This window comes from Chiloscyllium plagiosum, unplaced genomic scaffold (assembly GCF_037043375.1).
Source record: "Chiloscyllium plagiosum isolate Xiang-an unplaced genomic scaffold, Cpla_swu_hap1 HiC_scaffold_2, whole genome shotgun sequence".
Taxonomy (NCBI): Eukaryota; Metazoa; Chordata; class Chondrichthyes; order Orectolobiformes; family Hemiscylliidae; genus Chiloscyllium; species Chiloscyllium plagiosum.
This window is the reverse complement of record NW_028270140.1, coordinates 69,677,496-69,703,886: the sequence shown is the minus strand read 5'-3', so window position 1 is coordinate 69,703,886 and position 26,391 is coordinate 69,677,496. Positions and strand designations below refer to the sequence as shown.

General features: G+C 42.7%; 1 protein-coding gene across 1 annotated transcript in view; it reads right to left on the bottom strand.

Moving 5' to 3' along the window:
* Positions 1–15,150, bottom strand: part of gkap1 (G kinase anchoring protein 1) — a 57,722-nt gene extending 42,572 nt beyond the window's left edge. The window contains exon 1 of the mRNA XM_043712928.2: positions 14,732–15,150. Coding sequence (XP_043568863.1) covers positions 14,732–14,986 — 255 coding nt within the window. The 5' untranslated portion in view covers positions 14,987–15,150. The remainder of the gene's footprint in view (positions 1–14,731) is intronic.
* Between the last annotated feature and the right edge of the window lie 11,241 nt (positions 15,151–26,391).

Below are 26,391 nucleotides of genomic sequence, written 5' to 3'. Positions count from 1 at the left end.
CAATTGTGGCAAGATGGGTCACCTTGCCTGGGATTGTAGAGGGAGGAAACAGAACAACGGGAAGCCTATGTGTCTGTCAGTCCAGTGGCAAAAAGGGGCCACTTTGAAGACACTTGTTGGGAAAAACACAGCAAACCAACAAACATTGAGAATACATCGGACTGACATCTGGCAGCCCCCATGGACACGGGTGATAAGGAGGAAAGGATTTACATGTCGGCACTGGGAGAGGGCAGACAGTATGGATGCTTGCGGACACAGGAGCCCTGCCCACAACTGACAAAACGACTTATGTGATGGGGATTAATGAACAACGGACTCTTGAGTACTTGAGTGAGACCACTCTGGTAGAAATTGATAACTTATATTCACCAATGCGATTTTCTGTATTTAAAAATAACGAAGGAACTATTATGAGAAATGATTTAAAGAGGGAGTACAAAGTCCTTTATAGACTACGGGAAGGGTGAAGTAATCAGGCCCAGTTCTGATGGGAGAAAAGAAAGAATGGGGACTTATGCTAGCCAACTGAGCACTGTCCAAGTCGCCTCCTCTATGGGATTGGCAACTAGAGGATAATGGCTTTGGGACCATTTATGCCTCCGTCCCAGAGTAATGGGCGGAGACTAAATTAATTACAGGCTTTATTAAAATTGACCCCGAAGTCGTGGAGGGTCCGGAACACAAGCCGCTCCTTCAATAGCCCATAAAACCCAAAGCCAGAAAGGCAATTGTGGAAATTGTAAAAGGATTAGTGGAGAGGGGAGTTCTCGGAGACACTACGAGCACTACTAATTCCCCCATGTGGCTAGTCAGTTAATCTGATGGAAGTTACCGTCTCACAATCAATTATATATCCCTTAACAGGGTCACTCCTAAATTACACCCTAGAGTCACCAATCCATCCACAATCTTAAATGGGCTTTCCCTGAGCAACAAAATCTTTAATGTACTGGATATTACAAATGGATTCTGGTCTATCATTCTCTATCACAACTCCCAAGATACGTTTGCATTTACCGAGATAAACAGTATACCTGGACCAGACTTTCCCAGGGATTCCATCATAGTCCAGCCATCTTTCACCATGTAATGAGTGAGGTACTCAGGGAGATCAACCTGCCCCACGATAGTAAGATACTCCAATATATCGATGGCTTCTGAATCCAAACCATCAGGAAGCACTGGACTTTGTCCTGAAGCACTTGCAGGACAGAGGTTAAAAGCCTGCCCAAAGAAAGCTCAAATTAGGAAAACTAGACTTCTTTACTTGGAACATTTAATTTCCCCAAGGCATGAAAGAAATGTCTGCAGACAGGGAGACAGCTATGTAACAGATGCCACGGCCAGTGACAGTTCGTGTGGGAGAAAGGTCTTGGGGCTTGTTTAATTACTGCAGGAATTTTATCCCGGAGTTTGCCAAAGTTGTCGAGTCCATACAATGATTGGTAAAAGGTAGTAAACCTGCAACAGACCCCTTGAATGGGAACCGGAGCAAGATGACTCCTATACAAAACTGAAAGCAGAGTTAATGTCATCACTGGGACTGGGATTACCAGATGCTAGTAAAGACTTCCACATTTACTGCAACGAAGAGGGAGGTTTTTACTCGGCAGTAATTACACAACTCCATGGTGATAAACAGTGACCTATAGGATATTACACTATTGCTGAGGGTCCCGTAGTGAACAGCTTGCTCAGATGTATAGCTGCGTTAGACCGTGCCGTGTGGGCAGTAAGGGTCAGTGAGCCTATTGTGATGACAGGGAATATAGTCTTGCATACTACTAAACACACCCTTGTAGAAATGTTAAATATGGGAAAATTATGCATGGTTTCTAACATGAAAAGAGCAAAGTGGAGGCTGTTCTTTTGCTACCAAACAAATCCATTATCATTGTACGAGATACCCGGATAAATCCAGCAGAAGGGATGTTAGAAGATGATGAATCACGTGGGGGAATGTGGTCAATGAAGTAGAGGAAAGTGGAATAAAGGATGTAGCCATGGAGGCACCAAACGAGACCCTGTTTGTGGACGGCTCGCGGAAATATGTAGGTGGTTTGCCACGAATGGGATGGGCAGCACTGAACAAAGAACTACAAGTTATACAGTCAGAGACGTACAGCACGGAAACAGACCTTCAGTCCAACTCGTCCATTCCAACCAGTTATCCCAACCTAATCTAGTCCTATTTGCCAGCACCTGGCCCATATCTCTCCGAACTCTTCCTATTCATATACCCATCCAGATGCCTTTTAAATGTTACAATTGTACTATCCTCCACCACTTCCTCTGGCAGCTCATTCCTTAAACGCACCACCCTCTGCATGAAAACATTGCCCCTTCGGTCTCTTTTATATATTTCCGCTTTCACCCTAAACCTATGCCCTCTAGTTCTGGACTCCCCCATTCCAGGGAAAAGATTTTGTCTATTTATCCTATCCATGCCCCTCATGATTCTGGAAAGGTCACACCTCAGCCTCCTACACTCCAGGGAAAACAGCCCCAGCATATTTAATCTCTCACTATAGCTCAAATCCTCCAAACCTGGCAACATCCTTGTAAATCTTTTCTGAAGCCTTTCTAGTTTCACAACATTTTTCCGATAGGAGGGAGACCAGAATTGCATGCAATATTCCAACAGTGGCATAACCAATGTCTTGTACAGCCGCAATATGACCTCCTAACTCCTGTACTCAATACTCTGACCAATAAAGGAGAGCATACCAAATGCCTTCTCCACTATCCTATCTACCTGCGACTGCACTTTCTAGGAGCTATGAATCTGCACTCCAAGGTCTCTTTGTTCAGCAACACTCCCCACAACCTTACCATTAAGTGTATAAGTTGTCCAAGCAGGGAGAATAGAAGGAGGCCTGTCAGCCCAGGTGGCGGAGTTAGCAGCCCTCACCCATGCCTTCACGGAAGCGACAGGGGAGAGAGTTAATATTTACACTGATAGTAGATATGCATTCAGGATTGTCCATGATTACATGACCATTTGGGGAGACAGGGTTTTGTCACGACAGGGTGCACCCCTGTCATGGGCAGATAATAAAGACCTTACTGGAGGCCAGCGAAGGCTGCAGTGTTGAAGGTCAAGTCCCACCAGAAGGAACCAGATAAACAGAACCCTGAGTGGCACATTTTTAAGGGGAACCAGGCCAGGCTGCTGACAAAGATGCTTAATCAGCGTGACAGACATCCTTTGTCTGCTATCTTTGCCGAGGATGGCCCCACCATAAGCATTACCTAACGACACTTTGATACCCGAGGGTGAATGCGCTAGGTGAAAGGTGCAGGGGGCCATGCCAGATGAGAAATTGAAGATTAAATGACAAGGTCCTGGCCCCCACGTAATTACACCATGGCATTTCCCATGTGGGGCGTGATGATATGATAGCCAGCATTGGGAAGGAATAGTGGTGGAAGAGCATGGGCAGATATAGCTTGATTCTGTCACCGCTGTGTGACATATGCCCAGCACATATGCCCAGGCAGTCCCATTAAAATTAGAATAGGGCACCAGCCATGCCCAAAAGGCACCTTGGAGGATGTACAGATAGATTTTACAGGACCTCCTCCCCCAATACCACGGGAAGATGTATTGCCTTGTGATTACTGACCAATTCACTCAGCGGGTCGAGGTCTACCCTACCTGGAACTGCTCAGCTAAAACTGTGGCAAGGATTTTAGCTGAGGTGGTGATTCCCAGGTGAGACTCCAACCTAGGGATCTATTTTACTGGAAGAGTTGTAAAAACCATATGTCAGCAGATGGGCATTAAACAGAAATTTAGCATACCGTATCACCCACAAAGTTCTGGCATGGTGGAGCGAATGAACAGAACTCTTAAAACCTTCTGATAAATGCTGGACTGAGGTCCTCCTACTATACGCATGCAAGTCCGGTCCACCACAAGCCGGTCGTCTGGCTTGACCCCTTATGAACTGACGACATATAGGGCAATGCAACTGACCGAGTTCATCATGGGGAGTTCCGATGTTGGCCTTCTCCGCGATAGAATACGTTGCTGTGTGCTTGAGCTGAGTGCCCAGCTGAAGGAGATGTGGAAAAGTCAGGGACAAACAGGAGGGGTTGGTTGAACAGATGCAATTAGAGGATTGTCCAGAGGTCCCATCAGTGGGTAGTAAGGCTATGATTAAGAATCTATCCGCTAAACCGGGCTTCGCCCCTAAGTGCAATGGTCCATATGAGGTTATCATTAGCAGTGCTACTGTACCTATAGTGACGAGGGAAGGGGGTTTGAAACATTGGCCACAACTGAAGAAATATATAGACACTGGTTGATGATTCTCACCCTCTGATTTCTTTTCAGACTTGACTCTTCTCGAGGCCTGCTGACATCATTTGTAAGCGCGGTTGTTGCGAACAGACCAAGAGTGCAGGCTGTTGCGTGCAGGCAATATAGCCTTTGGACCATTGTATAACTCTGGTCTGTAAGCTGTGGAGTGTTTCTGTTTATTTTTGCCTTCACTCTTTGCCTAGTAGCCACTGGGGGGGTAGCACCGAAGGAATTGTGCCAACCTAGGTACTGTTCACCGGAGTAAGCGCAGGATACCTGTTAAGTTACCTATACTTGCTCTATATGCACATGCAGCAAAATAATATCTCTAAATGCTGGGTCTGCACTCGAATTCCTGTACACTCTAGTGGGGGAATTCCAGAGACCTATTCCGTTTAATAAATCAGAATGGTGGTTGGACCAGGACCGATCTTCACAATTATCTATTGTTTTGGGGGGGGGGGGGGGGGGGGGGTACACCTGACAAAGAATTTCACAAGTCATTCATGCGAGGCCGTAACCCGACAATCTATGCTGCCAATGATAAGGTCACCTGGGAGACCGCAGAATATAACATACAAAACTATAAAGGTTAGTTCCAGCCTCACTACAACCTTCCACATGCTCCCCCAGCTCTGTCCCTCACAAACACCACAGGTGAAGGGATGCCCATGGGGACTATTTGTTATAAATGCAATCACGTCATGTTCATTGTTATGGCTGTCCTTAACTCATGTTGTAAAGTTTTGACAGCGAGAATTATGCCGTGTGCTGGCCTCCACTTTGAGTCGCCTGGGAGTCACCCCGACTGATGATTACAGGATGGAGGTGGTCTGTTCGTCATGTTCCTATATGTCTCGGGACACAAGGTGGAGGGAAGAGGGGGGAGGAGGGGGACTGAAGACAGAAACTAATTAAAGAAGAAATACTTACAGAATACAACGTCGTGGTATGCCGTTCCTGGAACCAGTGATGTCTGCACGCGCATACGCAGAACACAAGAAACAGTCTTTCATGGGCTTTCGTCGTACACATCACCCAGACTATAAAAACAGCTGTACCTGTTGTTCAGGGAAAGACAGCGTGGTCAAGTCCCGCAGTTAGGGTCAGAAGCACGCTGCCACTCCCAAAAGCTTTTGATTTAATAAATTTGATTGACTTGCTTCTAAATTTGGTTGACTTGCTCCTAAATTTAAGTTTTATTAATTTTATTACAAGACGTTTGAATAAGTACATGAATTGGAAAGGTTTGGAGGGATATCAGCCAGGATCAGGCAGGTGGGACTAGTTTAGTTTGGGATCATTTTCAGCATGGACTGGTTGGACCGAAGGGTCTGTTTCCGTGCTATATGACTCTATGCTGTCATGTTGCTTTGCATTTCTTTTTGATTTCCCCTCTAAATTTGGCTCTCAAATTTATTAGTCTCCTTAGATATTTTCTTGAGGACTACTTGATTTTTGAGGCCAGGATTCTTGTTCCATTCTCACTAAGTCCTCTGTAAGGTGTTGGGGTCACGCTGTATCATTACCTTCTCTATTGGTGTTGATTTTTATACGATTTTCTTTCCTTAGCACAAATATCAAAGATTATAATTATGTATCTATTTGCAAATCTTTCAATTTGGAATTTAAGATATTTTACTAAAATTACCACATATTAATTGCCTGCATTCCATTTTCTAAAATGAAATTCCTAACTACTTGGCAAAAGGTAACCTTGGGAATAAGGCTCATCTGAATTCCAAAAACTGCAAGATATTAGTGCTCTCCAGCATTTTTTGGTTTTCTTCTGCCAATTTAAAAATTCTTTTTCATCAATATTCAGTTGTCTGCTAACACGTCAGGATACTGACTTCTGAAAGGTCCAACAGTGCAATAAGGCGAATACATGCAAACTAGTTCATAAGATAGCAATGGTTCACAGATATTTCACTTTTCAATGAGTTTTGAAAGCTAATGCACACCCTCACTTGATCATCCATACTTCAATGTACGAAAGATACATTAATCTGAACTTAAAAATGAATGTAGGTGTTTTATTTTCAAATGGAATTGATTGAGAAGAATCAATATTTATTGCAAATGTAAATAGAAGAAACTCAAACGGAAATAAAAACAAACCATCATACTTTGCTTTTGTTTGAAAACTCGGACAAAACATAACTCAGTTCATAGTTACCAACTGCATGTAATCATTAAAGTCTGCATTTTTTTCAAACATGCTATTATTATTTTGTGTACTCACCTAGTTTTCAAGCTAGCTCTTCATATTCACTAGTGACAGAAGATGCAGTGAAATATCTCTTTCCACCAACACACACATACTGGTATAAAGCCTGTCCTTCAGTATTTCTTTCCCCTTCATCCAAGACCCCCTCCCCCAATTGCTCAGCATCCAAGTCTTGGGATCCACTTTCACAACAACTTAAAACTTTCTGGCCAGGACAGTCATGGAAGAAATGAATAACAAATCGGCTTTGTTTAATAGCAGAGCAAGCAAATTCACCCATCTTCTGAACACACTGTATCCAATAATACTTGGTACCCAGTACTTTTTTGAAAAAGTCAGGTATCTGTTATTGTCAAAACATCATATTCCCAAGTGGCTGTGCCCGCAGCTGACTAACCTTGTTTGCCACACGCTGTTTTCACATGCGTTGCAAATCTAATTAAACCTCATTGCACTCCATCTTACACTACTACCTGACTATTTCTTACTCGAGTCGTCTTTCCCACTTCTTTTTGCACCTGTTCTTTCTCTTTTGTTAGTGATAATGCGTGTTTCCCATTGACTTGTCAAACTAGTTAAACCCTTCCCAATGTCAATTGCTGCAATAGAACATTGATCACGGTACTCTTCAAGTGCAACCTGTCTGACCTATACATGCATTTTTTCCAGAACCTGTCCAAGAATCTAAAGGATTCCCTCCTGCATTATATATCTAGCAACACATTCATTTGGACTGTTCTCCCATATCGATATTACACAATATCCAGAGATCACTATCTTTGAGGTGCTGTTGGCCATGTTTTTTCATAGCTTTGAAATTTTCCCTGTAAAATCTCAACTCTCTTTTTATCTATGACATTAAGAATAGAGACAACAACTCTTGCTGTTCATCCAGCCATGTGCCCCTCAAAATATCTCTACAGTTACTCAAATGACAGCCTGATCTTAACATTAGGAAAACAACATCCTGGATTCACAACTACAGCCACAGCAATATTCAGCTGTTTCCATAACTGTTGAATCCTTGTCTCTCACTTGATGTTAACATCAAGGTACCATTTGTAAACCGAAAGAACGGTGGATGCTCCAAATTAGGAACAAAAACAGAAATTGCTGGAAAAGCTCAGCAGATCGGCAGCAGTTAGATTCTGAGGAAGGGTCACTTGATCCAAAATGTTAACACTTATTCATCTCCACAGATGCTGCCTGATTTACTGAGCTTTTCCAGCAACTTTTGTTTTTATTGTTGTTGTTGATTAAGGTGCTATTGACAGATATGTACAAAGAAATCTATTTTCATAATGTTCATCTTAGAACAGCAAGTCATTTCTGGATTTCAAGCCAGTAGACAAGAAATGCTCTGAGGCATGTTAACCTCCTACACAATTCTCTTGGATGAAAGGAATGAACATGCGGCACAGTGGCTAGCAATGCTGCCTCACAGGGCCAGGAATCTGGGTTCAATTCCACCCTCAGGTGACTGTCTGTCTGTGTGGAGTTTGCACATTCTCCCCATGTCTGTATGGGTATCCTCTGGGGGCTCTGGTTTCCTCCCACAATCCAAAGATGTGCAGGTTAGGTGAATTGGCCATGCTAAATTGCTCATCGTATTCAGGGATGTGTAGGTTGGGTGCATTAGTTAGGGGTGAATGTAGGATAGTGGGGGAATGTGTCTGGTAGGTTAGTCTTCGGAGGGTCGGTGTAGACTTGTAAAAAAAGGCGGCATAGTGGTTCAGTGGTTAGCACTGCTGCCTCACAGCGCCAGGGACCCGGGTTCAATTCCAGCCTTGGGCAACTGTCTGCGTGGAGTTTGCACATTCTCCCTGTGTCTGCGTGGGTTTCCTCCGGGTGCTCCGGTTTTCTCCCACAGTCCAAAGATGAGTGGGTCAGGTGACTTGGCAATGTTAAATTGCCCATAGCGATAGGTGCATTAGTCAGAGGGAAATGGGTGTGGATGGGTTACTCTTCAGAGGGTTGGTGTGGACTGGTTGGGCTGAAGGGCCTGTTTCCACACCGTAGGAAATCTAATCTAATCTAATCATATAGTGGCTAAATTTATTGATAACTCAAAGATGGGTAAAGCGGCAAGCTGTAAGGAGGATTTAAGGTATTCCTGCAAAGGTTAAGGTGATAGCCAAAAATTCAGTAAATTGTGGAAAATGTGAACTCGCCCACTCTGACAAAGAATTGAAAAGCATTATAATTATTTAAATAGACAGAGATTGCAGAATTCTGTGGTTCACAGAGATCTAGGTGTCCTGATATGTGAATCATAAAACGTTAGTATATTGGTACAGCAGCTGGTTAAGAATGTAAATGCTATGTCATTTATTGCAAGGGGAAATAGAATATAAAAGGAGGGATGTTTTGCTGCATTTGTATTGGGTGTCGGTGACATGTGGAATACTGGACAGGCAGTCCTTGGGTTGCAAATGGATTTCATTCCCGAGTCCGTCCACAAGTCAATTTGTGCTCAAGCTGGAACACAATGCATGATACTGTGAAGTAGCCGCTTGTTAGTACAGGAAACGGTTGTATGTCTGATATTTGGAATTAAACCCTAACCCTTAGTACAAGCCTTTGTAAGTCTGACAATCGTTAATCAGGGATCCCCTGTATATAGCTTTGGGTTACTTATTTATCAAAGAACACAAATGCATTAACAAATCATAACAGGTTCATGTGACTGACACCAGAGTTGAGAGAGGAGGGATACGGGGGTGTTATGTAACAGGATTTGAACAGTTGCAGCATGTAATCATTGGAGTTTAGAAAGTTTATAGGTGATCTTATGAATTTTGTCTCAGAACATCCAATAAGCATTTTGCAAAACAGTGTAGATTTTAACAAGTTTAATTTCAATATAATTCTTCGCAATGTTATTGAAATCTCTCATGAAGCGGATTTTACAGGGTGGGGCAAACTAATACCACCAGGGCATCCATTTTCAGGTGATGAAAAGCAATGAACAGACACAAAGCTAGCAGACAGAAAATCAACTATATTTGGAGGATTAGATGAGCTTCATGAACTTTCAAATTAATGTTGCTTATTTTGAAGACCACAACCAACAAATAGACTCTCAATGACTTGGATGTAAAATTTAAAAATATACACAATAAACATATATACAGGGTAACTACTTTATGCAAGTCACTATATATCCATGAAGATATTCAGAAATATAAATAAATGGCAAACTTGGTTTCAAATTTATGGAGATTTCATTTATATTTTTCCCTAATCTCTTATTTTTCTTCTCTCAACAGGAACATATTTACCACACTCTTCAAATATTTTTGAACAGCTGGCATGCAAAAATCCAACATTTAAGAATTTCCAAACCACACTGACATTTATAACAAAATTTAAACCTTCTCCCACAAAGAAAGACATCAAAAGCATAAATATGATAATAGCCAAGTATGTATGCTGGTGTTGCTTTGAACAGCACCCTAACACCACAGGACACTGTTAAATAGATGAATTGATCTTTGCTGAAAGGCTGGATTCATTTTAGAATGATTATACCCATTACAGTGCTTATTTGCAAGTTTACGTGGAACATACTGAAAAAAATTTCAGTCCCAAACAATAAGCTCACCCCTCAGGTGCCATTAGCCAGGTAGGGTAGTTGGTGAATCAAACACTTGTGGAATATTGAACAAACCTGAATGAGATATTTGATGGTCATTTGGAGGTGCCATAACATTATATAAAGTCATGTCTTCACCTCCTGCAGAATTCACCCACTCTTGGAATGTACCATCACTTTTGGACCATTAGATATCTGCAAATTTGAGCCAATCTTTAAAGGGATATCAGATGCCAGGAACTCATGTGAATACCACACCTATATGAAAAACTCTTAAGTGCAATGTTACCATCTTGCCAATAGGATTGATTCACATCAAGCTTCACAAATGGTGGACAGTGGTTCAGTGGTTAGCACTGCTGCCTCACAGTACCAGGATCAGAGGTTCAATTCCAGCCTTGGGCGACTATCTATGTGGAGTTTGCACACTCTCCTTGTGTCTGCATGGGGTACCTTCAAGTGCTCTGGTTTCCTCCCACAGTCCAAAGATGTGTAGATCGGTGAATTGGCCATGCTAAATTGCCCATAGTGTTGGGTGCATTAATCAGAGGGAAATGGGTCGGGGTGGATTACCCTTTGGACAGTCGGTGTGGACTGGTTGGGCCGAAGGGCCTGTTTCCACACTGAAGGGAATCTAATCTAATCTTAACTCTGAAAATACAAGTGCATATTCTCAGACCTGGCCTCCATGTAATGTGCTATAGAAGTTGCTTTTCCAATGAAAGAACTTTCTAACCAGTCATCAAACAAAGTGGAAGCTTAATACAGGATCGATTTCAATATACTGTCCAGTTAGGTACTCTGGATATCCAAGCTCAACTCTCAAATTAGGCTAGCTTTCAAATTAGAACTGGGATATTTCTAATTTGGGATATTTCTAATCTCCACAGGGTGGTGGAGATTGGAGTTCGCATTGTCTTTAAAGAAATCCTGGTCCTGGATCTCACATGCACCTTTAGTCTTTAGAATCTCAGTTGAAGGCTTCTGCAAATATTTCACAAGCTGACTCAGCATTGAAATTTTGCTATCACTGAAGGAAGGTAGTGAAGGCCAAAATCTGCACAAAGGTTTGGATGGGAGAATATTTCGTATCAAATTCCCGAGTAAAACATTTGAGGAAGAAACACACCCCACAGATAGCTTAAAGGCTTCTGAAGTGATCATAAAAACAGCTGGATTTTGCTCGAATGAAGAAAATGTAATACTAACTGCACTTTTTAATGATCACAATGTGTTGCAAGTCTCATGGGATCAGCTGCATTAATTTTGCAGACCATTGGAGGACTGTTCATCTGAGAAGTTATGGCAGTACATGGTCAAATTTTGTACTTTAAGTGTTTATACTCTAGAGTTAAAAAGAGCATTCTGAGTGTTTCAGGATCTTCCATTATGAATTTATTCGCTGCACTCAGTGATTGAGTTTCACAGGATTAAACAGGAAGGATTTCAGATTCTGTTTGAAGACTCTCTAGGTATTGTTGATTCATATGAATGCCTTGAAATTGTGGAACAGTCATGAATTGCAAGTTTCAGCCTGGACTGCAGAACTATGCTGATGGTTCCACAATGATTCATCATTTACTTAGTTTATTTTGTCTGCAAAAACATATCGTTATAATGTTAAACAATTAATTTGTTAATAATTATGATGCAAAGGGAAAACACTGCAAAATACTAATTTAAGTACATTTCTAATTTACTAAAATCCAGAGAAGAAAATCTCAGAATGTGTAAAATAGCAAAAAACAATCATTGCTGGAAAAAGAAAAATGTACCAATAGATGTGGAATTGAACAAAGCACTAAAGATATACATCATGCATGTACAAAAAGTTACATTCCAAGAAGAATTCAACACACCAGCTATAATACAGAAGGGTCGTATATGTATATATGCTCAAAAGTCAAAATTAGAGCTACTTATGACTGTGAATATTGCTGAAAAAAAGATACATGTTGCTAAAGCTTTTTGTCTTGCACACATCAAGACAAATGTTAACAATTTATTCCACAGGAGAAAAGGGTGCTGATTTTTTGGCAAGAAAACTCAATGTCCAAAGAAGGGGAAATTATATCTGCATTTTCTGCAACTGCAAGTGCAAATGGTGCATTCACCATCCAAGCATTTGCAGACTGCGGCATCACTCCCAGTGAATGATGTATGTCAGCGAATTGGCATTTCACTTCAACCTGTCGCTGTTTCACTTCTTATCTTGTTCACCATCCTGGTCATCACCTACTCATTATCCCTCTTGAAGACCCTCTCGCTACCCCATTGTCAACATGAACCTTCACTGCTCCACTCCATCAGCAAAGCAATAAAGAAGTGACAACAATAATGTGAACAGCAATAACATCCTATTCCAGCACAATGCACGTGCACAATAGTGACATTAGTAGCACCATCTTCTGCTCCAGTATGGTGACCAAAGATAGTGAGAAAAGGGCTTCTAGGTTCAGGATTGCTGTTGCTTTCGTCATAGCAACACATCAGTTAGAGTCAACTTGCCATCGAATTAGTACAGTTTGTCCCACATGATACAAGTCCTTGCGATGCAGGTCATTAACCATGGAAGCAACTCCTGGATGGCCACAGAGATCGGCTTACGCAGGGTGATAAGAAGGCCCGTCTAGGTTCATGGTGCCTTGACCCCAGTTGAGTTAGACAATGTTAGACCTTTAAGTCCTTAGCCCTGCCACCCCTATGCTCTACCATATCCTCCTCCATGGTCACTCACCTAGTATCCACCATAGGCAAACATTAGGAGTGTAGGTTCGGGTGGATTGGCCATGCTACGTTATCCCATAGTATCCAGGGATGTACATGTTAGGGTGGATTGGCTGTTCTAAATTGTTCCACAGCATCCAGTGTATTAGTCAGGGATAAATGTAAAGTAATAGGTAAGAGAATGGGTCTAGGTGGGTTAGTCTTTGGAGGGTTGGTGTAGACTTGTTGGGCCAAAGGGCCTGTTTCCACACTGTCGGGATTCTATGATTAGGAGGTCAAGTGGAAATTAAAAACAACTAAATTGCCTTAATATCACAGACGGTCCCCTTACATGGACACAGTAACTGTTTAAGGTGAAAGCTCACCATTATTCTCTCAAGGATATTTAGGACAGGGCCATAAATGTTGGCCTAGTGATGCCCATATCCATGAACAAATAATAAGACAACACTCACTCAAAGTGATAGTTAGAAAAGCTCCCATTCAAAACTGGCACATTTCCAGTGGTTATCTATTGCACAATAAAAACAAGCACACCTCTGTGAACATCTGACAATTTCTAATCTTTTAATAGCTTCTTTCAAGTGTCAAATTGAAGTCCAAACCCCTGTAGAGATAACTTGCTTTTGAAACTCAACCATTTACAATAATATAATAGCAGTATGTAGGGAAATGTCATCAAAAATTGCACCTATCAGAAGATGGGAGGGAAGCTAGTGAGTTCTCGACAATTGGTCCATGCCTGTCATTTTTATAGATCTTTGGATTCAACATCAGATATATCAATGCATCTCTGACATCATATCCTCTTCCTTTGGATTTCTGACTTTTCCAAAGTCTCCTATGCATTCCAATCAATCTTTCCTCACTGTACATTTTCTCTTCCATATCCATCTTGCCCCACTAAGCTCAAATATCCCATGAGACTGAAAGCTAATCAGCTTTGACAAAGGGTCAGTTAGACTCAAAACGTCAGCTCTTTTCTCTCCTTACAGATGCTGCCAGACCTGCTGAGATTTCCAGCATTTTTTCTTTTGGTATCCCATGACTGTTCCCTTACACTCCTTCATTCAGAGAATACCATTTCCACTCATATTGACAATCCTAAACAAGAAGTCATAATTGTAAATACTGAATTCAGCTATTTTGAAGTAAAATCAGGGAACTCTATCATTACATGATCGGCAGGGAAATTTTAGATCTCTTTCTCTTTTACAGGTTTTGGATGTTTAGTAAACTTTTTTGAGTTAAACTTTTATATGTTTGTTATTTATGCATTTCAGACAAATCTGAGGAAATGGTAGGTAAGATTGATTTTGTTTTACCTGCCCAGGTAAAGTTAAATTTTATGACTGCAGCTATGATGCATGGTCCCTGCTGAACTCCTCAAATTCTCTCGGAAACTAAGGACACGATGCAAAATAAAAAAAAACCTGCTGTTAACGAGACATCACACTGACTCCTCAAAACATCTGATATCTGATACAGCTCAGTATGCTTGAATACAGGGCTCCCTCAGGTCGCTTCGCTTCTTACTATTTTTTTTAAATCACTGAGGTAAAGAAAACTTAAAACAAAAACAGAAATTGCTGGAAATACTGGCAGCATCTGGGGGGGGGGGGGGGGAGGGATCAGAGTTAACGTTTTGGTCCAGTGACCCTTCCTCGAAACGGAAAGCAAACTTATCCATCAAAATTAATGTAACACAACTTAAAGTGTGAACAAAAAGAGTGACAATGTAGGAGTTGCTGCTTCCAAAGAAGATTGAGCCTCGCCTGTAAACATCACACAACCTTTTACTGAACGGTTTCTGTTGATCCCATGCTGTAAATCTCTATGACCGCCCTGGCCCTGGCCCCGCCACACTTACCTCATTCGCTTCGCTTTGCTGCTGCTCTTTCTTCTTCTTCCTCTTCTGTCTCTTTTTCTCGTTGCTGCTGGCCCCAGGCTGGGTACCGTTATTTTTTTTGGCAGATCCTGCTCGGGAACTTTTCCCCAGCCGGTTACCGGCGCTGTGATTCCTCCCGGAGTCGGAATCTGTACCGGACGAGTCGCCCTCCACCCGGAGCAAAGCAAAACGAGAGGCGGTGGCACGGAGCGAGGCCGAGCCCACTGCTGCCGCCATTGTCGAGCTCCACAATTCAATAGGAACACAAGGAAACGGCCAGAGGTAAGGAGGGAGTGAAGGGGGAGGGGAACATCCAAAAGGCCACAACACACAACACCTCCCCGACGCGGCGGAGACACCTCAGAGATTGTGGCGTAGAACACAGCTGTGAGGAGGGTTGGGAGGAATAAGGCAGGGGGCGGGGCGAGGATTAGAGGGCGGGGCGAGGATGAGAGGGCGGGGCGTGAGGTTCAGGGGGCGTGGCGAGGACGAGGGCGGGGCGAGGACTAGAGGGCGGGGCGTGAGGTCCAGGGGGCGGGGCGTGAGGTCCAGGGTCGGGGCGATGACTCGAGGTTGGGGCGTGAGGTCCAGGGGGCGGGACGATTTCTAGAGGGCGGGGCATGAGATCCAGGGGCGGGGCGATGACCAGGTGTGGGGCGGCTTGCGGACTTGGAGGGGAAAGGGGGGGGTGGGGGAGATGTCTAGGGGCGGCGCGTAAAGTTCGGGGGAGGGCGTGATGGTCCAGGGGCGGGGCGATGACGGGCTGTGGGGTGGCTTGCGGACTAGGTGCGAGGCGTGATGTCCAGGGCAGGACGTGAGGTACAGGGGCGGGGCATCAGGCCTGCGGTCAGCATGAGGTCCAGGGAGGAGCGGGTCGTGAGGGCGCAAAGGCTTGTGGTCTGGTGTTTGGTATATGGGCATGACATGTGGCATGAGCTGAGATGGCACCTGTGGTGGTGCAGAAAGGGTACAGAGTTACATTTCAATGGGCAGCTAGATGTTTGAGCCCCTCACACATGCACCAGTTCAAATGGGAAGAAGGGCTTATGCCGGAAACGTCGATTCTCCTGTTCCCTGGATGCTGCCTGACCTGCTGCGCTTTTCCAGCAACACATTTCCAGCTCTGATCTCCAGCATCTGCAGACCTCACTTTCTGCCTGTAGTTCACACAAAGTTAAAACACACAGAACCTGTAGAGGTTTTCCCGCCTCACACAAGCATTGGTAGTTTAGGAACTAGAGATTCTCTGAGTTTTATTGTTCAACTGCAGCACCAGCTTAGTACACCTTAGCTCAACATATCGTCACTCAGCAAAAGACTAGCTACAGAATAAGATGGTGGTTACATCTTCTGGGAAGACAAACCAGAAGAAAATCACCATCTCTATAGGGTCAGCTTGGTCATAAGAAGCAAATTGGTCAGGTGTTTCAACAAAACCCCCTGTGATATAAGTGAGCTCCTCACCTGCGGCTCACCCTGTCCCAGAAGCAACACATCACAACTTTAGGAGCAATTGCTGGGAAAATGAGACAATATACCATACCTTGGGCCATCCTTGCCTGTACTGGGTGTCAGATGTATTGACAACATTTTCATCCTTTGGACTTATGGTGAGGAATCACTGAAACAACCACACAACGATATCAACAAGTTTCGTCCCACCATCAGACTTACCCTGGACTATTCTTCAGAATCACTCTCACTCTTGAACACATGCATCTCAATCAAGGACAGACACCTCAGTACCTCATTCTACCACAAGTCCACGGATAACCTCACAATGCCACACTTCTCTAGCTTCCACCTATACATGTTAAAGAAGACATTCCCTACGAACAAATCCTGTGCAAATGCAGAATCTGCTCAGATGAGGAGAAACCACAATGGGCACCTAAAGATTTTTAAGCATCCGTCATAAGAACGGGATACAGTGTGCAATTCATTGATTGCCAGTTCCGATATGCCACAGTGAAAAACTGCAATGACCTCCTCAGAAGACAGGCACAGGATATGATCGATAAGAGTACCCTTCGTCATCATACTTCCTGGAGTGAAGAAACTACGCAATGTTCTTCACAGCCTTCAACATGTCATCAATGATGACAAGCATCATTCTTGCGACTTCACGTTTCGCCTTCAAATAACCGCCAAATCTTAAACAGACCATAGTTCACAACAAACTACCCAGCCTTCAGGACAACATCAACCACAACTCGAAACAACCCTGCCATGGCAACCTCTGCAAGACATATCAGATCATCGACATGGATACTAGTCTCACATGTCAGAACACCACCCACCACATACGTGGCAGATACTCGTGTGAGAAAGTGAGGATTGCAGATGCTGAAGATCAGAATTGAGAGTGGGTTGCTTGAAAAACACAACAGCTCAGGCAGATTCAGAGGTAGCTGAGAGTACAATAGGTAGATGAAGGTGAGTGTAATGGTGATAGGTCGGAGAGGAGGGTGGAGCGGATGATAGACAGGTAGGATAGGTCATGAGGGCAGTGCTGAGTTGGAAGGTTGGAACTGGGATAAGGTGGGGGAGGGGAAATGAGGAAACTGGTGAAATCCACATTGATGCCATGTGGTTGGAGGTTCCCAAGGTGAGGTGTTCTTCCTCCAGGCATCAGGTGGTAAAGGTATGGCGATGGGGGAGGCCCTGGACCTTCACTTGGTGGAGTGGGAGGGGGGGTTGAAGTGTTCGGCCACAGGGCAGTGGGGTTGGTTGGTGCAGCTGCTCGGAGACCTTCACTGAAGCGTTTCACCACACCCTTACCACCTGATGCCTGCAAGAAGAACGCCTCATCTCCCACCTTGGGACCCTCCAACCACATGGCATCAATGTGGATTTCGCCAGTTTCCGAATTTCCCCTCCCCCCAACATATCCCAGTTCCAACCTTCCAACTCGGCACGGCCCTCATGACCTGTCCTACCTGTCCATCTTCCTTCCCACCTATCAGCTCCACCCTCTTCTTCGACCTATCATCATTATCTCCACTTCCGTCTACCTATTGAACTCTCAGCTATCTTCCCCAGCTTCACCCCCCTCTCATTTATCTCTGCACCGCCTTGGCTGACAAGCCTCATTCCTGATGAAGGGCTCTTACCCGAAACTTCAATTCTCCTACTCCTCAGATACTCATGTGACTCAGCTAATGTTGTGTATCTCATATGTTATAGGCAAGGATGCCCTAAGGCATGGTATATTGGTTAAATCATGACAACGGATTAATGGACACCGCACAACAATGGCCAGACAGGAATGTTCCCACCCAGTCAGGCTACACTTCAGCGGCCAAGGACATTCAGCCTTCAATCTTCGGGTAATGGTCCTCCAACACGACCTTCAAGATACGCAACAACACAGAATTGACAAGCACAAACTGATAGCCAAGTTTGGTACCCATGAAGACAGCTTTAACCGTGATCCTGGGTTCATGTTGTACTATATGTGACCCCACTGCACTGTTCTGTATCTGTAAAATCTTCTATACTGTCTTGTTTTGACACAATCACCTTGATAATTGTCTATCTTAATTAGTTTGTACAGTTTTGGATTACTTATTACTTTGGTTAGACCCTTGGCCTGTGAGTCCTATACCTATTATGTCATGCCAGATATTTGGTTCACCTCCAGCACCATCTTATTTTTAATTTTTTTGTAATTATCTCTCTGCCTCATTTAGTCAGACTATAGATCATCCCTTTGCTTGTTATTCAGCTGTTGACAATTTACTTACACCATGTGACACTCTTGATCACCTGCACAGACCTATTATTAGGTCTGTTGACACTCCACTCACACCGTTTGTATGATCTTTTGATCTCTCTGCCCATTGATCTCTCTTCCTACAAATTCTGTGTCTGTGTGCTTCTCTCTCACTTCACCCAATGAAGGCGCAATGCTCCAAGAGCTTGTGATTTCAAACAAACCTGTTGGATTACAACTTGGTCCACCTGAATTCTGACCTTGTCCACCCCAGTCCAACACTGGCACTTCCACATTCTGAATCCTCCAAAAAGACAAGTTGATTTTCAGTGCCAGTGTGGGAATTGATGCAAATTTTGGAAAGATGTGTTAAGCAAGGAAGGTGTAGGGAAAACAAATTCCAATGGAGTTCTCTTTCCAACAATGGAGCGGCACTGTGGCTCTGTGGTTAGTACTGCTGCCTCACAGCACCAGGGACCCCAGTTCGATTCCACCCTTGGGTAACTGTTTGTATGGAGTTTGCACATACATCCCATGTCTGCGTGGGTTTCCTCAGGGTGCTCCGGTTTCCTCCCACAGTCCAAAGATGTGCCAGTTAGGTGGATTGACCATGCTAAATTGCCCATAGTGTCCAGGGATGTGTACGGTGGATTAGCCATGGGAAATATAGGGATACAGGGATAGGGTAGAGGGGTAGCTCTGGGTGGGAGACTATTCGGAGGTTTGGTATACACTCAATGGGCTGAATGGCCGGCTGCCACAGCGTAGGGATTCTATAAAATTTTGTACAAGATATCCTAAGACTCTTTTCAGCCAGAGGAACATGCAAAAGCGATAAACAACACCCTGCTTCAAGCACTGATATCTAATTGCTACATCATGGATCAAGCAAGACGTCTACACCCCCACATTATGACTGGAGTTGACAACTGTTGTAATTGAGCACCAACTAATCCATGCTACCATCTCCATCAAACCGGCAGAGGCAGAAAATACAATGCTGCAGGAGGCTCAGTGATGCTGGACTGAAAGACTCTGAGAAGAAAGACCTGCTGAGGCAGCACCTGCTGCCAAGGTAGTGAAGACCAACATGCCAAAACCGCAGAATGCCCACAGTGCTTGATCAACCTAGAAGTCATCATATAGATCAAGAAGACACTTTGCCTCTTGACCAAGAAACATCAAGACTGGTTTGACAAGAACAATCTGGAGACCCTGATGTATTAGATTGCAGTCGCAATGTGTTCCTGAATTAGCAGCTCAATCAAAACTGAAGACTGAGGTGCACCAAAGAACCAATGACCAAAAGAATAGATCACGGGTGGAAAAAGTGCAGGAGACTCACCAACTTGCTGATAACCACAATGAGCGTGGCTTCTTTAGTGCAATCAAAACCATGTACCATCCAAATACCCAAAGACCTACTCCATTGACAGCCAAAAAACAGTTGCTCATCAAAGACAGAGAAGCAATCAATGCCCATTGGAGACAGCACTTCAAGGACTTCCTAAACCGAGACACAGCCTTTGAAGCAAGTGTTATTAAAACCATTCCACAACTCCACTCAGTGCACGTCCAACCAGCTTTGAGGGCGCAAAAACCATCCGAAATCTGAAACATATCAAGGGTTCTAGAACAGTAGGAATCCCTGCTGAAGGACAAAAATAGAGCTGAGAGGCACACAACACTAACTCACAACTGAGCACCCAAGTTCTGTAATACACAAACATTGCCAGAGGGTGCTGTTATGGTCCAGGCGAGACCCCTCTAAACATTTCAAAAAGGTGACCTAGACACTAACTTTGCTAGTTGTTTTAAGTAGGTGTAAGGTGGATATTCCAGGAGAGATGCAGCTGGTCAACCCACTTAGTACTAAACAAAACAGAATTTATTTACAAGATTACCGAATGAAACACAAACAAAAGAGAACAGAATACAGAAAATCAAAGTATCCTAAAATCCAACAGATTATCACAACTTAATGATGCTGTTCCAAATAATTGCAACAATCCCCATAGACACCCTTTGGCATAAAAGGTAAAATCAAACACAGGGTCTTACACAAGAGAAGTCAGAGAGAGAGGGCCAGCATGGACCTGCTTCTTTCGATCCAGAAGCTTCAAAACACTACTGCTAAAAACCAAACCAAACCAGAGAAAAGCTAAGCTGGAAGAACTGGCCACTCCCTTTTCATTGTACAAGTAGTTTTTTTTTTAAAAAGAACTTGAAAGCTGATTGCCTGAGGCAGTATCTGTTAACTACAGTCAAACTGGCACTAAAACCATTCAAACTTAGACTTTTTGGAATGTGTGTCTTTTATGACCTCTCTGAAAAAAACAAGTACAACATAATCTTATTAAAGGAGCAGCTTCGTCATAGTGCATTCACATTCAGAAGCTAAGCTACATTCATGGACACATTCATGGCATATATGAGAGAATGGGCCTCAACTAAACATCTGGAAAACAAAGGTTCTCAGCCGGTCGAGTCCAGCTACACAACATTGGCTCTAACCACCAAAACCACAGCGAGTCCCTAGATAATGTGAACCCATAGCTTGGGGGCCTCCTCATGGCGTGAGCAGACATTGACGATGAAATTCAACATTGATTCCAATCTGCCAGTGCAGCCATTGGAGGCCTAACAAACCAAGTGTTCAAAATCTGAGACCTCAAACCCAGCACCAAGCTCATGGTCTACAGAACAGCTGTCATCTCCACCCTCCTATATACATCGGAAACATGGACTGTGTAGAGCGAACATCTCAAATCCCTGGAGAATTATAACTAACATTGTCTTTGCAAAATTCTGCTAATGCCACTGGCAGGTTAGATGGACCAATAAGAGTGTCCTCTCCCAGGTCAATATCCCCAGTATGGAAGCACTGGTCACACATGACCAGCTGTGATGGGTGAGCCACATTACCTACATGTCAGACAGAAGACTCCCTAAACAAATTTCTACTCTGAGCTCTGTAATGGTAAGTGATCACTAGGAGGGCAGAGGAACTGCTACAAGAAAACCCTGAAAACCTCCCTAAACAAAGCAATGTTACATGTGGGAATTGTTTGCTCTTCAACTCAGAAACTGAAGAGAAAACATCTGCGAAGGCACCAATCTCTTTGAGCATCACTGAGTGGAGCAGGTGTGAGGGCAGGCTCCAGCAGCAGAATGAGCGCTTGGAATCCAGAGCATCAACAAACACTACCTGTCCCCCTTGTGGCAGAGTCTTCAGTTCCAGGATCAAACAAATCAACCACCACAGACACCGTCCCCATGACAGATATTGCAGATTTCTTTATTGGAAATTGGAAAATTATGTCCTACTATACTTGAAACGTTTTAGGATCAGCTGTAGAAAATAAATGCATAGTCATTGTGATCTTACAGTCTCCTTTGCACCCTTGAGGAATTGGAGGAGGAAATGCAATCAGAGTAGCCCTTGTTGCTAAAATAGACAGGGTGAGGAATGCAAGGATAGCTCTTAGCAACAGGTTCAATGTATCCAGGATCATCAGGCAGTAGCGCTACATTTGCATGACCCAAGACCAGTGAATGAGAATGCTGCACTTGATCAAGGTGATTATGACAAAGATCTATGATCTAATTGAAGACCTAGATATCGCAGCACAGTCATGAATGCTTTATCCCTTAACAAACATTCCAGATTGTTACAAGTCAGAACTCAGAGGATGTATATCTGCATTAGGAATGCCAGTGAGGTTCTATACACTCTGAGAAACGATTATATAGTATCCCTTCTTGTTGGGAAAAACACAGCCACAAGCTTCATGATTCTCCATAAAGCAGGGAGCCATTGAGAATAAATGTGAGGAAATGAGAAATCCTCTTTAAGGGTTTAATTAAAGGTTGTATATATGAATATAAAAATTAGGAGCAAGAGTAGAACAGGTAACCTCTTAAGCCTGCTTTTCCATTCAAAAAGATCATGCTTGATCTGATTACAACACATTCATCCAATAACCTCAATTCCTTGTTAATCAAGCCTTAAAATTATTTAAGCATTCTGTATCCATCACCTTTTCAGGAAGAAAATTCCAAAACTTCATGACTGATAGCATTGTTGCTAAGTTTGCAGATTACATAAAGATACGTGGAGAGGCAGGTAGTGTTGAGGAAGCAGAGAGGCTACAGATGGACTTGGACAGGCTAGGAGAGTGGGCAAAGAAGTGGCATGGAATGGAATGGAATGCAATGTGGGAAAGTATGAGGCTTTGCACTTTAGCAGGAAGAATAGAGGCAAAGACTATTTTCTAAACAGGGAAGGACAAACAGATTTTGGAAGGACAAACAAATCTGATGCACAAACAGATTTTTGAGCCCTGGTTCAGGATTCTCTTAAGATTAACATACATGTTCAGTTAGCAGTTAGGAAGGCAAATGGAGTGTTAGCATCCATTTCAGGAGGGCTAGAATAAAAGAGCAGAAATATACAGCTGAGGCTGTATATGGCTCTAATCAGACCATGCTTAGAGTGAGCAGTTTTGGGCCCTGGATCTAAGGAAGGATATGCTGGTGTTGGACGAAGTCCAGAGGAGGTTTACAAGAATGATCCTGGGGATGAAGGACATGTCATGTAAGGAGTATAGGACTCTCTATCCTAGAAAAAGGAGGGAGATCTGACTGGAACTAACAGAATACTGAGAGGCCTGGAGAGTGTGAATGTGGAGAAGATGTTTCCACTAGTGGGAGAGATTAGGACCTGATGGCAGAGCTTCAGAGTGAATTGACGACCCTTCAGAACTGTGATAAGGAGAAACATCTTAAGGCAGCAGGTGGTGAATCTGTGAAATTCGTTGCTACAGAAGGCTGTGGAAGGCAAGTCATTGTGTGTTTTAATACAGAGATTCTTGATTAGAAAGGGGATCAAGGGTTATGGGACGAAGGCAGGAGAATGAGGTTGAGAAACATATTGGCCATGATCAAATGGTGGAGCAGACTCGATGAGCTGAATAGACTAATTGTGCTTATATGTCTTATGGTCTTATGACCCTCTGTGATAAGAAAAATATTTTCATCTCTGTCATTAAATGGCAAACACATTCTTAAACAGTGGCCCTTAGTTCTAGATTCTCCCACAAGAGGAACTATTTTTTTCCCATCCACCCTGTCAAGACCCCTCAAGGATATCTCAATGAAGTAATCCCTTACTCCTGTAATCTCCAGTGGTTACAAGGCAAGCTTTGACAAAAGGTCAGTTAGACTCGAAACGTCAGCTCTTTTCTCTCCTTACAGATGCTGCCAGATCTGCTGAGATTTTCCAGCACTTTCTCTTTTGGTTTTTAACTTGTCTAACCATTTCTCTCCATCCATTCCAGGCATTTCTAGGATGATACTTATGTCTTGTATAAGTGAAGATGTATGCAAGATGCAAAAATGTGTTCATCTGCCTCCTCCTTATTTTTTATTATTAATTTCACAATATCTCTTTCTATTGGACCAATGCTTTGTTAATCTCTTCTTTACTAAAAAAATACCTATAGAAACTCTTAACTATCTGTTTTTATATTTGTGGCTAGCTTTCTCTCATACTGTAATCTTTTTCATTTTTTTTTAGCTGATATGGTCCTAATGGAAAGCATCATGCAGATGAATAGCTGCTATCTAGAGATCTGTCAGAATTCTTTGATAGTGAGGCAGACATCCATCCCATGGAACCTTGAGCTCCAAAGCAATGTACATGGCTGGCTACGAGGTGACAAGAGATACTCTCTGAGCAATGGCTCATGACTCCGGAGAGAAAGCTTCAGCATGCATACCAGCTGAGCACTGATACAATGAGTGGAATATAATTGAGCAAACTGCTGTGTTCCTCAGAGTTTTCAATACTTTAACTGGACAAGAAGGGCCTATTTTCGACCAAAATTATCTCCAAGTTCACGATTATTTGTTCTCCAATCTGATGTTCATGAGAGACCAATGAGTACTTTAAATGCTGTTATTTGCTCACTAATGCATTAACTGTTCTGATAGTCACTAGACTCAAAATGTTAATGCTGCTTTCTCCCCACAGATGCTGTCCGTCCTGCTCTGTTTTGCCAGTAATTTCTGCTCTTGTTTCAGATCTCCAGCATCCACAGTAATTTGTTTATATTTCTATGTTGTTGAAAGGTTTGCTATCTTTGGTATCGGAATGACAGACAAACGTTTGTTTTATAAGAGACTAAGCATTTGAAGGGATTTAAAAATATTGAATGAGTTTTCATGAACACATTAGTTCTAATATATTGAAGTCTGCAAGAGATAATTAGAGTTTATTTTAATTTAAATTCAGTAAACTTCATTGGAATAAGGGCTAAATGGGGTTGTAGGGATTAATGAGGTGCATGAGCATTAAACAATCAGTGAGAGCAGTAAAAACCCACCATCAGCTAAAGGGATAAATTTAAATTGAGTACCTATATAAAAAGGTAATTACCAGACACCTACAGCAGATTCAATACATTAGGGGAAAGGACAGAAACTTTTTGTCTTCAGCAAAAACCTAGGGTTGAGGATCACAGTTAAAACCTATAACAGTGGGGTAACAACTTTCTGAACTATTTATTCAGCAGTAAAGCTAACAACAGCAAGTTACGCTAATTCATCAGTGTACACTTAAAGATCTACAATTAAGAAAGATAAAAATTGGAATTAAAATTGTTATTGCAATTCCAAGTGTCAAAGCACTAACAGCACAGTTAGTGAAATCTATTATTTCAATAATTCGACCAACAAATTCAAACGTTTGATTGTCAACTACCAATTTTTGAGTTTATCCATTTAAAATATAAAAATATGAAAAATAAAGAAAAAGTGCAAATCTGGTCACCTGGTGTCAAATTTGGGATGAAAACAATAAAATTCAGTGAAAATGACATCACAACAGACAGTTTTGATACTGTCCAAAAATCACTGAACCTTTTCAGAGAAGCCATTTTACTAAAGTTTTACCCAGAGATCTTTCAAAATACTTCAGTTATTTTGGAAAAGGAATATCTTTATGCATCTCTATGAAGAAAGACATACCAGTAAAATGAAAATCAAATTTTAAACTGACAATAGCATTTAAAGTCATAGAGTTGTAATGCATAGAAAGACCCTTCAGTCCAACCCGTCCATGCGAACCAGATATCCTAAATTAATCTAGTCCTATTTGCCAGCATTTGGCCCATATCCCTCTAAACACTTCCTATATGTACCCATCCAGATGTCTTTTAAGTGTTGTAATTCTACCAGCCTCCAACACTTCCTCTGGCAGGTCATTCCATACAGAAAACACCTTCTGCATGAATAAGTTGCCCCTTTGGTCCGTTTTAAATTTTTCCCCTCTCACCTTAAACCTATGCCCTCTAGTTTTAGACTCCCCTACCTTGGGAAAAGACCTTGTCTATTTACCCTATCCATGCCCCTCATGATTTTATAACCCTCTATAAGGTCACCCCTCAGCTTCCGACACTCCAGGGAAAATAGCCCTAGCCTATTCAGCCTCTCCCTATAGTTCAAACCTTCCAACCCTGGCAATATCCTTGTAAATCTTGTCTTCAGTCTTTCAAGTTTAATGATATTTTTCCAATAGCAGAGAGACCAGAATTGAACTTAGTATTCCAAAAGTTGCCTAACCAATGTCCCGTGCAGCCACAACATAACATCCTAACTCCTATTCTCAATGCAGTGACCAATAAAGTCCAGTGTACTAAATGCTTTCTTCACTACCCTGTCTCCGGGGATTCCACCTTCAAGGATCTGTGAACCTACATCTAAAGGTCTCCTTATTTGGCAACACTCCTCAGAAACTTAGCACTAAGTCTATAAGTCCTGTCCTGATTTGCCCTATCAAAATGCAACACCCCACATTAATCTAAATTACTCTTATGTCACATGCCAAGGGTCTAACAAAAGTAATAAATCATCCAACACTGTACAA